General features: G+C 52.6%; 1 protein-coding gene across 4 annotated transcripts in view; it reads right to left on the bottom strand.

The window, feature by feature from the left end:
- The window catches only part of DGKZ (diacylglycerol kinase zeta), a gene marked incomplete at its 5' end in the record, with an annotated part of 47,626 nt that overhangs the window by 3,739 nt on the left and 31,212 nt on the right, over positions 1–12,675 (bottom strand). For 3 of the 4 annotated variants that reach the window (XM_083863997.1, XM_083863996.1, XM_083863995.1), the window contains 14 exons: positions 968–1,067; positions 1,355–1,391; positions 1,916–2,036; positions 2,387–2,430; positions 3,186–3,217; positions 3,694–3,884; positions 4,468–4,508; positions 8,777–8,846; positions 10,242–10,321; positions 10,446–10,546; positions 10,845–11,044; positions 11,334–11,445; positions 11,557–11,630; positions 11,873–11,935. In XM_083863997.1, coding sequence (XP_083720123.1) covers positions 968–1,067; positions 1,355–1,391; positions 1,916–2,036; positions 2,387–2,430; positions 3,186–3,217; positions 3,694–3,884; positions 4,468–4,508; positions 8,777–8,846; positions 10,242–10,321; positions 10,446–10,546; positions 10,845–11,044; positions 11,334–11,445; positions 11,557–11,630; positions 11,873–11,935 — 1,266 coding nt within the window. Of the gene's footprint in view, positions 1–967; positions 1,068–1,354; positions 1,392–1,915; positions 2,037–2,386; positions 2,431–3,185; positions 3,218–3,693; positions 3,885–4,467; positions 4,509–8,776; positions 8,847–9,111; positions 9,157–10,241; positions 10,322–10,445; positions 10,547–10,844; positions 11,045–11,333; positions 11,446–11,556; positions 11,631–11,872; positions 11,936–12,675 lie in introns of all 4 variants that reach the window. The other variant, XM_083863994.1, reaches the window with a different exon arrangement.

The raw sequence follows: 12,675 nt of genomic DNA, 5'->3' as shown, positions 1-12,675 counted from the left end.
CAAGTCTCCCTTTTGTGCTGGCAGGCTGGGGGTTGTTCCTCTCCTTCAGGCAAATGAGGGGGCTGGGGACGGAGAGGGGCCAATGTCTCCCAGAACTGCCCTCTTGCCTCTGCCAGCTGAGTCTCCATTCAGGGTAGCGCCACCCTGAGCACTGTGCAAGGCCTTCTAAGCCTTAGACAGGACCAAGGAAGAGAGATGGGGAGCCAGAGATTATCTGTACTGCATACTCCTGGCAGCTGGCAAACAGGGATGTGCATCATCTAAATTGAACCCCAAGCTCCACCAGCACCAGCACCCCTCAACTGGGCTCCTAACTGGTGGCCCAGACTCACAGATTGCACTCTCTTGACTTGTTCTGCTACAGCCCATCACTACAAGCCTCTACCAGAGAGATCTGATCACATCCTCTCTGCCATATGCCTGCCCTGGGAACCTCCTGTACCAAAATATGGCCCCAAGCCCTCCCTTTTTGCAACTCTTCTGCCAGGGCTGGCACAATTCCCTGACACTAAGGCACAGCTCAATTAACTCGGCATGTGAGGGAAAGTGCTGCCACTGCTTGCTCCTGCTCCCCCCAGGCCAACTTCACCCGCCAAGAGGAGCTCCCAGATCCCTCATCATGACTGCCAGTGGGGGAGAGCGGGGGGAGTCCTGCAGCTGGGAGGGAGCTTTCAGGGAGAATGTCCTTACTCTGACCCCTGAGGGTGGGAAGGGGGAGACAGGGATGAGACATTCCAGCCCCTTGCTTCTAATTTAATAAAACAACAGGGAGAAAAGCACCAGAAGAGGGATTTAACCCCTCTGTAGCTGGGCTCTACTGGACAAGCATGGGTGCACCACGTTGGCTCCTCTCTGACTGGCAAACACCTCATCCGAAGCACCCCTGCTCTGCTCTCCTGCTAGCTCTGCTCTTTGCCAGCCCCCTGGCCACCACAGAAAGCCACACTGCCACCGTTTGCACTGTCACCTGCAGGTCTGTCTTCATGAGCGAGGCCCCGGCCTCCACGATGTAGTGGCAGATAGTGCGCTGGCGTAAGGCTGCAGCCTGGTGCAAGCTGGTTTCACCGCTGAGGAGGAGAAAGTGGGAGATGTGAGATGTCCCCCTGAACAGGGACAATCAGCACATGCAGGTGGCAGCAAGAGACAGCAATTCAGCAGCAGCAGGAGCTGATGGTGAGTTGTGTTTGTCCAGGCAGCCCTGGCAGAGGAGAGGGTGCTGCTCAGGGGCAGTCTGTCCAAAATGGACTGGGAATCATGGCTGGCAATTAGAGCAAGGGCAGCTGAAGTGCCCCTATGACTGGTCACTTTGCAGAGGGTCTGGCCAACAGGTAATGCAAGTCAGGCAGAGACTTACTTCTCCTCCTCTGTGGCATCAAGGATTTCTGAAGGAGCTGTGGAAAGAAAGAGTACAGGTAAGTGAGACCTGGCTCCAGGGCAGAGACAGACCTGCCTACTCCCTGGTCACAGTCTGCATCATTCCATAGGGGCTGCTATTTTCATGCTGCCTGCAGAAGGCCTAGCTCCAAAGAACTCGTGTCAGCAATGGCATCTGAGCCCAGCTGATCCCAGGAAAGAATTGGTTGTGAACTCATTACAGAGAAATTTCTAAATAAAAATAAAGCTGTATTTCAGTGGGAACTGCCAAAAACAACAGGTCAGCTGCCCTGAAGGCAGAAGCAAAACACTGAGAATGTTGCCCAGAGACAAGCTGATCCCTGCCAGGATACAGCAAGAGCCATGAGGACACCCCAGTACTGGCAGACAGATGCCAGGAAAAGCCCATACACCAGAAGGATGAGGTAGCAAACCCAGAGGGAAGGGATGTAAGCCCAGGAGTACTCCCTCTGAGCAAAGGGTCGATTTTTTTTGGCTGCCAGGCTCCTTTGCTAAGAGTGGCACTCTGGCTCCAGCTCACCATTCTCGATGATGTATTTGACGATGTCCTTGCTTCCTGATTTGACAGCATGGTGGAGGACAGTCTGGCCCGAGGAGTCTCTAACCATCAGGTCTCTTCCAGCTCGGTGCAGCTCTTGGAACTACAGGATTGTCAGATTGCTCAGGATGATCAGCTCTAAGCCCCAGCTCTAAGCCCCAGCATTATGTGCCCGGAGTGCCTGAGATACTTGGGGCTGGCGGGGAGCTTTGTCCAGCTCAGCCATGCTACCAAGTCCCTTCCCTCCCTTCGTGTCCCCCAGGAGATGAACCAGGGCTCCTTGCTGGAAGCCTGCCTGGTTTCCAGCCACCACTCTTGAAGGAAGGCCCTTGACAGGCACTGCTCCAGGGCAACTGTGGGGAATGGCTGGCAGGGCTTCCCTTAGCCCAAGGGGCACAGCAGCCCAGGAGCCAGCCCTGGCTGCTCATTGCAGCAGGCTGCTGGAGCACCTACCTTGCTGAAGTTGCCACTCTTGGCAGCTTCTATCAGAAGGTCATCTGCAAAGAGAGACACATCAGGGTCAGAAAAGTCAATCTGTAACACAGCTTATCTAATCCTGGAGACGAGCTGGGCACCAATGGAGCAGGAGCACAAGCTCCTCCACAGATTAACCCCTTGGTCAGACTGCATTTACACGGCTCCTCCACCTTCAGGAATGTAAGGAACAAGCCAGGGGAAGGAAAGAGACACCATGTAGCTAGGGGTGCTGCCAGACCTCAGCCCCAGGGAGGTGCATGTGCAGGGAGAATAGTCTCTGCCCTTGGGCAGGATAATTTGTGATGAAAGTGGGGAGCAGGTCTTCTGGGCATCAGCCAGCAGCCAAGATGCCTCTCACCAATGACTCACTCACACCTCCAGGCTCCAATCAAGCTTCAGGAAACTCCTTCCATTTGCTCAGCTTGGTGAGGGCCCCTGATCTAGTGTTCTCACCTCCCCAGGGAGAGGCAGAGACAGCCTCCCAACCCAGTCCACAGCACTCAGCTCTGCAGGTGGGGGATTAACCCCTTGCCACATCATTTCCCACATGGTGGAGCCAGGAAGGCGCCTGGCTGGGCCACTCCACAAATCACTGTCAGGTCTGTCTGTGTTCACCTCTGGGTCACCCACCCACAGGGCTCCATGTTTCGGGACACGTGAAACAACAGGGCTTCTCCCTGCTCACCAGGGAAAGGACTGGCCAAAAAAAACCATGGCAGGAAAACAGAAGAGTGGAACCTGAGAGGGGTATGACCAGGGGTAGGACTCCACTCACCTTTATGTGGGAGGCAGCGCTCAGGCTCAGTGCTGGAAGGGAAGAAGAGAAAGTGTAACTAACCCTGCCAGTCCTGGCAGCAGATGGCCCTAACGGGCATGCCAGCACTAGAGGGATGGAGAAACCTGTCTGTGGCACTCCTTCCCTGATCTGGGCTCTTCCCATGCCCATTTCTACCGCTGCTCCTGCACCACTGCTCATCCATACCCGACACTGGCCTTAGTTTGCTGGAGGACACTCATGTCCTTTGCCCCATAGGCCAGGTGCTGGAGCTTGACCCCATGGCTGAGCCACCTGGTGATGCCCCACTGTTTAGGGCAGCGCTGGCAGAAGAACAAGGAAAACTGGATGGCATCTCATCTCTTGGTCTTACTCAACACTGAATTCCTGCTAATTTCTAGGGAGCCCCCCTGTAATCTGGCCCAGGGATCAATGCTGTGAAGCCAATTCTACCTCTCCCATCACTGCTCATTCTTCATGAGGCCCAGCACTACCATTCCAGACTCACCTGGGGGCAGGAGAGGAGGGTGGAGTGGAGGAAGAGGATGGAAATGCAAAATGGTGCCCAGGGGGTGTGGCAGATGAGTCCACCAGGTCAGGCATGGCAGGAGAAGTGCTCACAGTCTGAGTGACCACTAGCTCTGGGTCCAGCACATAGAGCTCATCCTGAGAGATCTCTGTCACATAGTTGAGGTGTTCCTGAAAGATACAAGTCAGGTTATGCTTCTTCAGAAGCAAGACCTACTTCTGCAAAACTCCATCTTCTCATATCCCAGTGGGTGGGTTTGTGGTCCACCCATTTGTTCAGCAGACCAGTAATGGCTTGTGCCTGGGAGCCTTTGCATCTCCTTGTTCTTTTTAGGCTTCCTATCTCCTGCCACCTTATCAACCCTGTAAACCTTATCTCCACATCCTCCTCCTCAGCTCATTAGAGAAAGTATCTCATACTGGTGAAAATGATCCCAGCTGGTGGGTCCCCTGGCCAGTCTTACTATGTTTGCTATTTCTTACCTACTGCACTGGAAGGCCCTGCAGGCAGCTTTCAACCCAAGGTTCTGTGCTACCTCCGTGGCTTCTTCCCTTTTCTCCAGAACCCTGGAAGTGCCAAGCCTGGTCCTGGGCCAGGCTCATCATGCCATCCCTTTGGGGGATGCCAAAGGGCAGGGCAGTGATATGAGACATGTGCGGCCCCAAGGCTACGCCTGCCTGTTGGTCTGCATGCAGGTAGGACACCCAAGCACCCTCCAAGGGGGATGACAGTGCAGGATGAGGCTGCACTCACCTGTGCCCGGTCTATCCTGTAGAACCGATCGGCCGTGGTTGCTGTAAGACAGGAACAGAATGAGACAGGCTGATCCTTGGTGTGAGACAAGGGAGATGGCCTCCTCCCACCATGAGTGACAGTGAGCTATCCAGCCACTTCATGGCTTGCACAGAGGATGCAGCAAAGCAAGCAACAGCCCCTGACCAGGAGCAAACCACTTCCCTTCATGATTCTGCTGGTGTCTTCACCCTAGAGGCAGCCCCTTAGGCCTAAAGACCACCATGCCCCTGTGAAACATGCCTACGCTTGCTTTCTCCTCCTCAATGACTCCTACCAAGGAGACACAGATAAGACAAGAACACAACTAGCTGATGCCACAGCCTTTCTGGGGGCTTTCAGGTGCTCCAGCATTATCCTGAGCAGATGAATCTCAGGGCTATGCAGTGCACACCTCACCATTCACTTACACCAGGCAAGGAACTGCTGTGATTAACATGGTGCACCTTGTTAACAGTGCTCAGAAATGGGGGCACTACAGGAGGCTGTGAGAAGAGAGCTCAGCCTCCTGCTGACTTGACTAAGGACCTCCATGAGGCCACTCAGAGCATTCTGACTGCCAGGCACAACACAGCATACCACCACTAGCTGTAGATAAAAGCCCCTGTCTCCTGGGATGACAGGAAAGCTTCAAATCAGTCTCCATCCTGTCTGAGTACATCCCTCTGCTCATCCCTCTTCCTTAGAGAAGAGATCACCGCAGAGAAAGAGAAGCTCCAACAGAGCAAGTGGCTATGCTGGAGCCAGATACACACAGCCACCACCCCTAGGGGAGCAGGGAAGGATTACGGACTTGGGGCATCACCAAGGGAGACCAGGACAGGTAAGAGCACAGTGCCGGGTCAGCTGGATTCCCATGCAGGGCAGCATTTCCCCAGCATCCTGACAGGCTCTTGGTGCTGGTCCAGGAAAGGTTGCTGCAGTGGGATCCTTACAGGCCCAAGGATCTGCAGACTGGGGATGTGCCAGGGCAGGTAAGAAGAGTGAAAGAGCCATGCTTATCCTGGATATTTGCATCCTGGGAGCTACTATTCAAGGTCTACAATTCAGCCACTTGAATAACCTGTGCTGTGTTGAATGAGACTCTAGTCTCTTTCCTGACACATTTTCCTGAGCCCAGAACCTGCTGCTGGGAGACTGGCAGGAGAAGGGAAAGCAGCCCTGGTACAGCAGTCCAGTAGTGACACCTGGGAGCAGCAGCACCAGCAACACCATATGCAGGGCTGGAACCTTGAAGGGAGAATCTGCACTCTCTCTGCCTAGCACAAAGCTTCCCAGGCCCACTTTGCAACCCATGGTTGTGTTCTACTGTGCTCTACACACTGCTTGCTGGGATGTCAGAGAGATGAAATGCTACCAACAGGCCTTTCACTCAGCCAGCTTCCAGATACAGAGGGAGCCTCTTGGTCAGAGAAGGTAAAGGGAGATGAGAAAGCTACTTTCAGGCACAGGAGAAGCAGCAGTTGGAGTCCAGCAGGGAGGCTGCTCTCCCATAACATGCAATGCTCATGGTGAGCCCAGCTCCGAATATGCTGGAGCAGGGGGGCCCCCTGCCTGCACAACACAGGACAGCATCCCCAGCAGGCCCGCAGTGACAAACACATGCCACCAAGCTGCCTTCAGCTCCAGGGGCAAGAGAACCGCAGACCTCCCTTGCTCCACTCCAAGTCAGCAGCCAGACACACAGCCTGGGGGAAAGCACTGCTGTACTCAGCCCCAAAGACCCCAATATCCTTGAGTCCCAAGCCTCAGTGGTTTCTGTGAATCACATAGAATTCATAGAATCACAGAATGATCTAATTGCCTAGGTTAGAAGACTCTTAAGATCATCAAGTCCAACCATTAAACCAACACTGCCAAGCCCACCATTAAACCATGTCCTTAAATGCCACATTTACACATCTTTTAAGTATCTTTAGGGATGGGGACTCATCCACTTCCCTGTGCAGCCTGTTCCAATGCTTGATCACCCTTCCAGAAAAAAATTCTCCCTGATGCAACTTGAGGCCATTAATTTCCCTTCATCCTCCTGCTTGTTACTTGGGAGAAGAGACCAACACAATTTGACCCAACCTCCTTCCAAGTAGTTGAAGACAGAGATAAGGTCTTCCCTCAACCTCCTCTTCTCCAGGCTAACCAACCCCAGCTCCCTCAGCTACACCTCCTAAGATTTGTGGTCCAGACCCTTCACCATCTCTGCTGCCCTTCTCTGGACATGCTCCAGCATCTCAATTTCTTTCTTGCAGTGATAGGCCCAAAACTGTATGCAGGATTCCTTGTGTGGCCTCACCAGGGCCAAGTACATGGAGACAATCACTGCCCTGGTCCTACTGACTACAATTTTCTTGATCCAGGCCAGGGTGTCATTGGCCTTCTTGGCGACCTGGAGACTGTCAGAGACTGAAATAGTTCATGCCTCAAACATTGATATAAACTTTTGCTCATTATAAAAAAAAATGTATAAAGAAGCTACAACCAAAGAAGCCTCCCTGAAGATACTTGACTGGGACTTTGGACTGAAAGTCAAACTGCTGAGATTAGATTAAAAAAATGGAAAGCCCATTCTTCAATCACCTGAAACAAACAAGTAAACAAGGAAAAGAATATAAGCAAAATTTAGCAGTTGTGCTAAGAATCAGGCTGGAGTCCACAGACCCATTTGTTGGGAGCAGGTTTGCACAGATTTCCCCCCCAGCCGAAGTGGGGAGAGAAAGTTTTGGTGTGTTGTAACCTCTGCTCAGGGGCAGTGAACCCATCATCCCTTACACAAAGTGGCTATGGAACCCCCAATCCCAGGAAGACCACATCCACATTTGTGTGAGGGGCAGCTGAGGGGATGCACTAATCCATCAAAGGCCCCCCAGAGTGCCCCCACAGTCTTTCCTGAGGCCTTGCACCACAGGACTGCACATGATGCAACAGATGTGGAAGAGACAATGGCAAACTCCACCCCCCCACACCCCGGGAGGCGTCTGGATTTTCCTACCTGGCCTGAGTGTATATTAACCCATCAGATTCTATGCTCTTTGGAGGGACCTTCACCACCAAGAAGACCAGCTGGAGAGGATCAACGGAGCATCGCTGGGATCCATGGAGTGGTGATACTTTCCTTATTCTGTCCCTGTTGCTCTCCTTCTGTACCCCCCACCTATTTTCTATTTCTTTCTCTCTGTCTTTCTCATATTTACTATCAAATAAAACCCATAATATTGTCACTGGCATATGGTCTCATTTGCACCTTAATTCAGGCAGGGGCATTCCTAAGAACCTTGGCAATCGATCCTGAGACACACACACTGAATCATGTTCAGCTGCTGCTGACCAGCACCTCCAGCTCCTTTTCTCCTGGGCAGCTTTCCAGCCCCTGTCCCTCCAGCCTGCTGCACTGCACAGGGTGGTTGTGACCCAAGGGCAGGACATTCACGTTTTTGGACCTCGTACAATTGGCCTTGGCCCATGATCCAGCCTGTCCAGATGACTCTGCAGTGCCTTCCTACCCTCCAGCAGATCAACACTCCCACCCCATTTGTCTGCAAGTGACTGAGGATGCACTTGATCTCCTCATCCAGACTGATAAAAGATAATAAATAGGACCAGGCCTGATACTGAGCCTTGGGGATCACCACTGGTGACCAGCCATCAGCTGGATGTAACTCCAGGCACCACCACTGGCTGGGCCTGGCCATCCAGCTGGTTTTCTGTCCAGTGAACAGTGCGCTCATGTGAACCACGAGCAACCAGTTTCCCTAGGAGAATGCTGTGGGAAACAGTGTCAAACATCAAACATCTTACTGAACTTCAGGTGGACAACATCCACAGCTTTCACTCCCTCTGAGCAGGTCACCTTGACATAGGAAGAGATCAGCTTGGTCTCCTTCCTTGTCTGTCCCCTCTGAAGAGTTTATAGTCATCCATTGCAGCACTCCAGTTGTGTGACTTGTCTCACCATGTCTCTGTGATGGCAACTATGTCTTTTGGCTCCTCCTGTTTGCAGCCCATGCTGCATGCATTGGTGTTGATCCACTACTGATCCACTACTTGATCCACTACTGATCTACTACTGGGCTACTGATTCCTCCATCTTGTTTGGCATAGGAGCCATAATTCCTATGCCCTGATTCTCAGGTGCTTCTGTGGTTTCTAATGCATTGGTAAACCTTGAATCTTTGCAGTCATGCAGATCTCCATCCCCTACCTCCATTGAGCTGGCTAGACCTTGCTAGCACATCATCAGACCCAGTCAACACTCCTAGGGGAGGGTGATACTCACAGTCCAGGAAGCACCACTTGGGTGACAGCTTCTGGAATGACAGTGTCTTCGGCTTGGCTCCATCTCCCTCCTGCATAATAAAAGAGAGGAAAAAGATGTAGGTTATGGCCTCTGCATCTCTCTTCAAAGCATTGCTCCTGCTTTGGGAGGTCCCTGCAGACACAGAGGACTACAGGCACTTGGATGAAACTGAACACAGGCACAGCACACTGCAACAGGGAGCACCATGGGACAGACTGGAGCTGACTGTAGAGCAGTGTCACAAGACGAGCCCACGAGACTGGCACAGTGGACATGACAGATGGGCCCAGAGGACAGAGAAAGACCATACACACCTGAAAGAGCAGGCGCTCTAAAGCAGAGGGCTGTGCAGGGAAATCCTGCAGAAAGGCAAGGTGTCCTGTTACAGCCTGTGTCTGGGCAGCCCCCCAGTCCCTCTCTCATCCCACTGGAGTTGCTTAATGTGCTGCCATATCTGGCTTTACACACTGTCTGGCCAAGGTACCTGGTCCTTGCCTGGCTTTAAGGTCAGAGCACAGTGCTTGCCCAAGGAGTAAGAAGAGGTAAACCATGAGGTGACCAAGGAACATCAACCACACTGCACAGTTTTAAAGGTGCAGGAGATTGCAGGGGCATTGGTCTACCACACTGACACAGCAGGAAAGCATTACCCTGTGAACCCAGGAGCTGCTAGTCATGTGCCTGCCTGTGTGCCCTCACCAGTGCCTGGGCACAAAGTGGGCAGGGGGCACACATACAGAGCAGGCACAGCAAGAGGCAGATGCTGGTGTGCCAGCCCAGACAAGCAGCTCTGCAACTCAGCTCTGCGGGACTCTACATGGACACCGGATGGGATTTCTGTAGGCATAAGAGCCAGCTAACAGCAGACTAAAAAAGGTCCCTTCGATCTTCTGTGCAAAAAATCAGATTGAGCAGTGCAGCACCAGGAGCCACACTATGGGCTTAGAAGGCACTGCTCACCAGGAGCAAGAGTTACAGAGTCTGTGTACAGGTCACAGACATATGCTAGTACATTGGCAAGGACACAAAAATTAGTGCTTGCAAATGAGAAGAGTGGGAGGGGTTATAAACTTAATCCAGGTACCTGGAGAGGGCAGAGCTGTGACAGGAAACACAGAGCCTGTGGAGAGTTGAAGGGTTATAGGCCCCCACAGGATGTGTGCTGGCGTTTTATACTACCCTGTAGTTCTTCAGAGTCACTCTCTGGGCTTGGAGAACAGTTAGAAGAGCAATGCTGAAAAAGAAGCTGCCAGACAGCAGGGAGCAACAAGGCATCCAGCTTGGGACCCTGCCTCCACCACGTGGTGATGGCAAACCATGATCTCTTAGCACAACCCAAAGCAAGAGTGTGTGTGCTGGTGTGTGCAGGTGGCCTAGAAATCCTTTCCCTGAGTCCCTTCACCCTCAATATTCAGCCATGGCCACTTTTCACACAGAGACTCACCTCCTGCAGCTTCTCAATCTGGGTCCGGCACAATTCCAGGTCACTGTCTCCTGGAACCACGATGATCCCCAGTGGCACAGCTGGAGGACAGGGCACAGGCACAACTCAGGGAGCAGCCCATGCTTCATCCCCAACACCTCACACAGTTTAGCTGCAAGCTTTGCCAGACTTGGGGACTGCAGCTCCCAGCCCCTAGTCACTCACAGGCTTCCTTGAGCTTTTCCTTGTCGTAGTTCAGTGCCTCATAGTCGCGCATGCTGATTCTGCTCACCCGGATCCGCAGCCGCTCAGGCACTGGCTGCTGGCTGTGTGCAAGAGGCAGGGAAAAAGAAGATCAGAAAGTGACAGCCTGCTTTCTCTTTATTCCCCTCATCCCTCCAAAATAGGCAAGAGCACAGTATTGGATAGACTGGGGTGTGGAGCTTGGCACAAGCAGCTTCTCCAACATCAGGGTCTGACCTTATTTCTGTGACCTGATCCCTTCCCAGACTCTCCCCAAGAAAGGACTGAAATGCCTCTGCCAGTCACAGATCAGTCCCATCCCTTTCCCTGCCAACCATCCCTCCTTGGAGAGGAGGTGGCAGATCGATCTGAGGAACCTACTCATTGAGCAGAGGCATGGAGTTGCGCCGCTTGGTCTTCTGCACCATGTTGGCTTGGTTGCGCAGAGAGATGTGGATGCAGGAAGCCGCCAGCTTGCAGGGCTCTCCATCTACCTGCATGGGGATGGCCTTCGACGTGGTGAGAACCACCTGCCGGCACTGACAGAGCCGCTCCCCATGGCCACCAACTTGCAAGGCAGCCTGTGAAAGGGTCCAGAGTGAGAGCAGAACATGCACTGAGATGCAGATGAGGGGAACATCCATTGTCAGCTGGATGTTACAAGTGAATCAAGTTCTGGTTTGATTCCAGTGAGAAGGGACTCACAAAGACAGCACCTCACCTAAATCTTATAGAGCTGATACTGTCATATAAGCCAGTACCACAACTTCTCCAGAGAGGATCTGTGGAACTGTGGGCTGGCTGACACCTCGTCAGTGGGCCCATCACTCCCCTGGCTGCTGTCTGCCACTGGCAACAGCACTGACTCACCAGTGATGTCATGGTGAAACCAATAACTTCAATGCAGCCATCATCATGGCGTTGGGGCTCAAAGTCATGGTGCTCCCCAGGGTTGCCCCAGGGCATGGTGCCTGCACAGTACCTGTGAAATGACAAGAAGAAATGCCTGGACTGGCACCCCAAACTCAGGCAAGGATCTACATAACAGGTGTGAGAAGCCCAGCATATGAAGACAGGTCCTGGGGGTGCTCACCTTGGGATGTTAAGGAAGACCAGGCACTGCGGTTTCAGATCCTGAATCTTGGAGGTCAGGTCTGTCCCATCACACTAGAGACAACACACAGGTGTTCAGGCTGCTGTAAGGGGGATCCTGGTCCATCCTACCCACTAAGGGAGAGATGGCCTCCCTCCTCTACTCCCTACAGTGAGTGTTCTCCAAGTCAGGGAAAGCTGATACCCCCAGGAACATATCTGCTCCCCAACTCTGGCATACTCAGTGTGCCAAGGGACATTCCTCACACCTCCACAGCTCACCCCCTCCCTGGACCAGAGCACCCAAGCACACTCACAACCAGCCTGACATGCTTTGCCAAGTCTTTGGAGCTCCCGGTGAGGAAGTCGGAGAAGGCCGTCTGCCAAGGTAAGAGACAAGAATTAGTGCCAGGTGTTCAATGGAATGGGCAGCCAGGAAGCCTGCCACTGACCTGCAACTCAGCCTGCCATTGACTTGCCACACATTTCAGCTGCTGAAACCTGCAAATCTCCCTTTCATCCACTGGCAGAAGTCCCCTTCTCCTCCAAAACAACCCAATCCATTCCTTTTGCTATTTTGCCTACCAAAAACCTTGAAGCACCCTCAGTAACATGCTCTAATATTCTCTTGCCAGCCCAGTCCTGACTTTAGGGAAGAGCTGGCAAGATGAGTCTCCTCTGGTAAGACTCAAGTCACAAGAGACAGATTCAGTCTCAAACTGTAATGAAATACCACAAAACCAAACTGAAGTGACCTCATCTAGAAATTCCAGGAGGGACAGCATGGGTCCCCTTTGGGTTTGACTGTACAGACAGGAAGAGACAAGCAGGACAGATGTGAGATGGTGCAGAGTAGCACTTGGCCTTTAGTACTGCTCAAATACCCGTCACCAGACACATGGTTAGAAAGTATATTGAGGATGGGGAGGCAGAGGAACAAAGATGATACTGAGATGCAAAGCTCTAGAGGTGAGACACAGAAGGGTGTGCAATTAGCCAGAAAGCTGTAACTGGTCCAAGGTATATAATAAAAGACCAAAGCAGTGTGTAGACTATGGAAAGGCTTCCTTTTCCTCTGCAGGGGGGACAGCCTGCCTTCCCACAGCTCCAGGGAGGTCCT

This window comes from Zosterops lateralis (genome assembly GCF_965231275.1).
Source record: "Zosterops lateralis genome assembly, chromosome: 6".
Taxonomy (NCBI): Eukaryota; Metazoa; Chordata; class Aves; order Passeriformes; family Zosteropidae; genus Zosterops; species Zosterops lateralis.
This window is presented reverse-complemented; position numbering and strand designations above follow the sequence as displayed.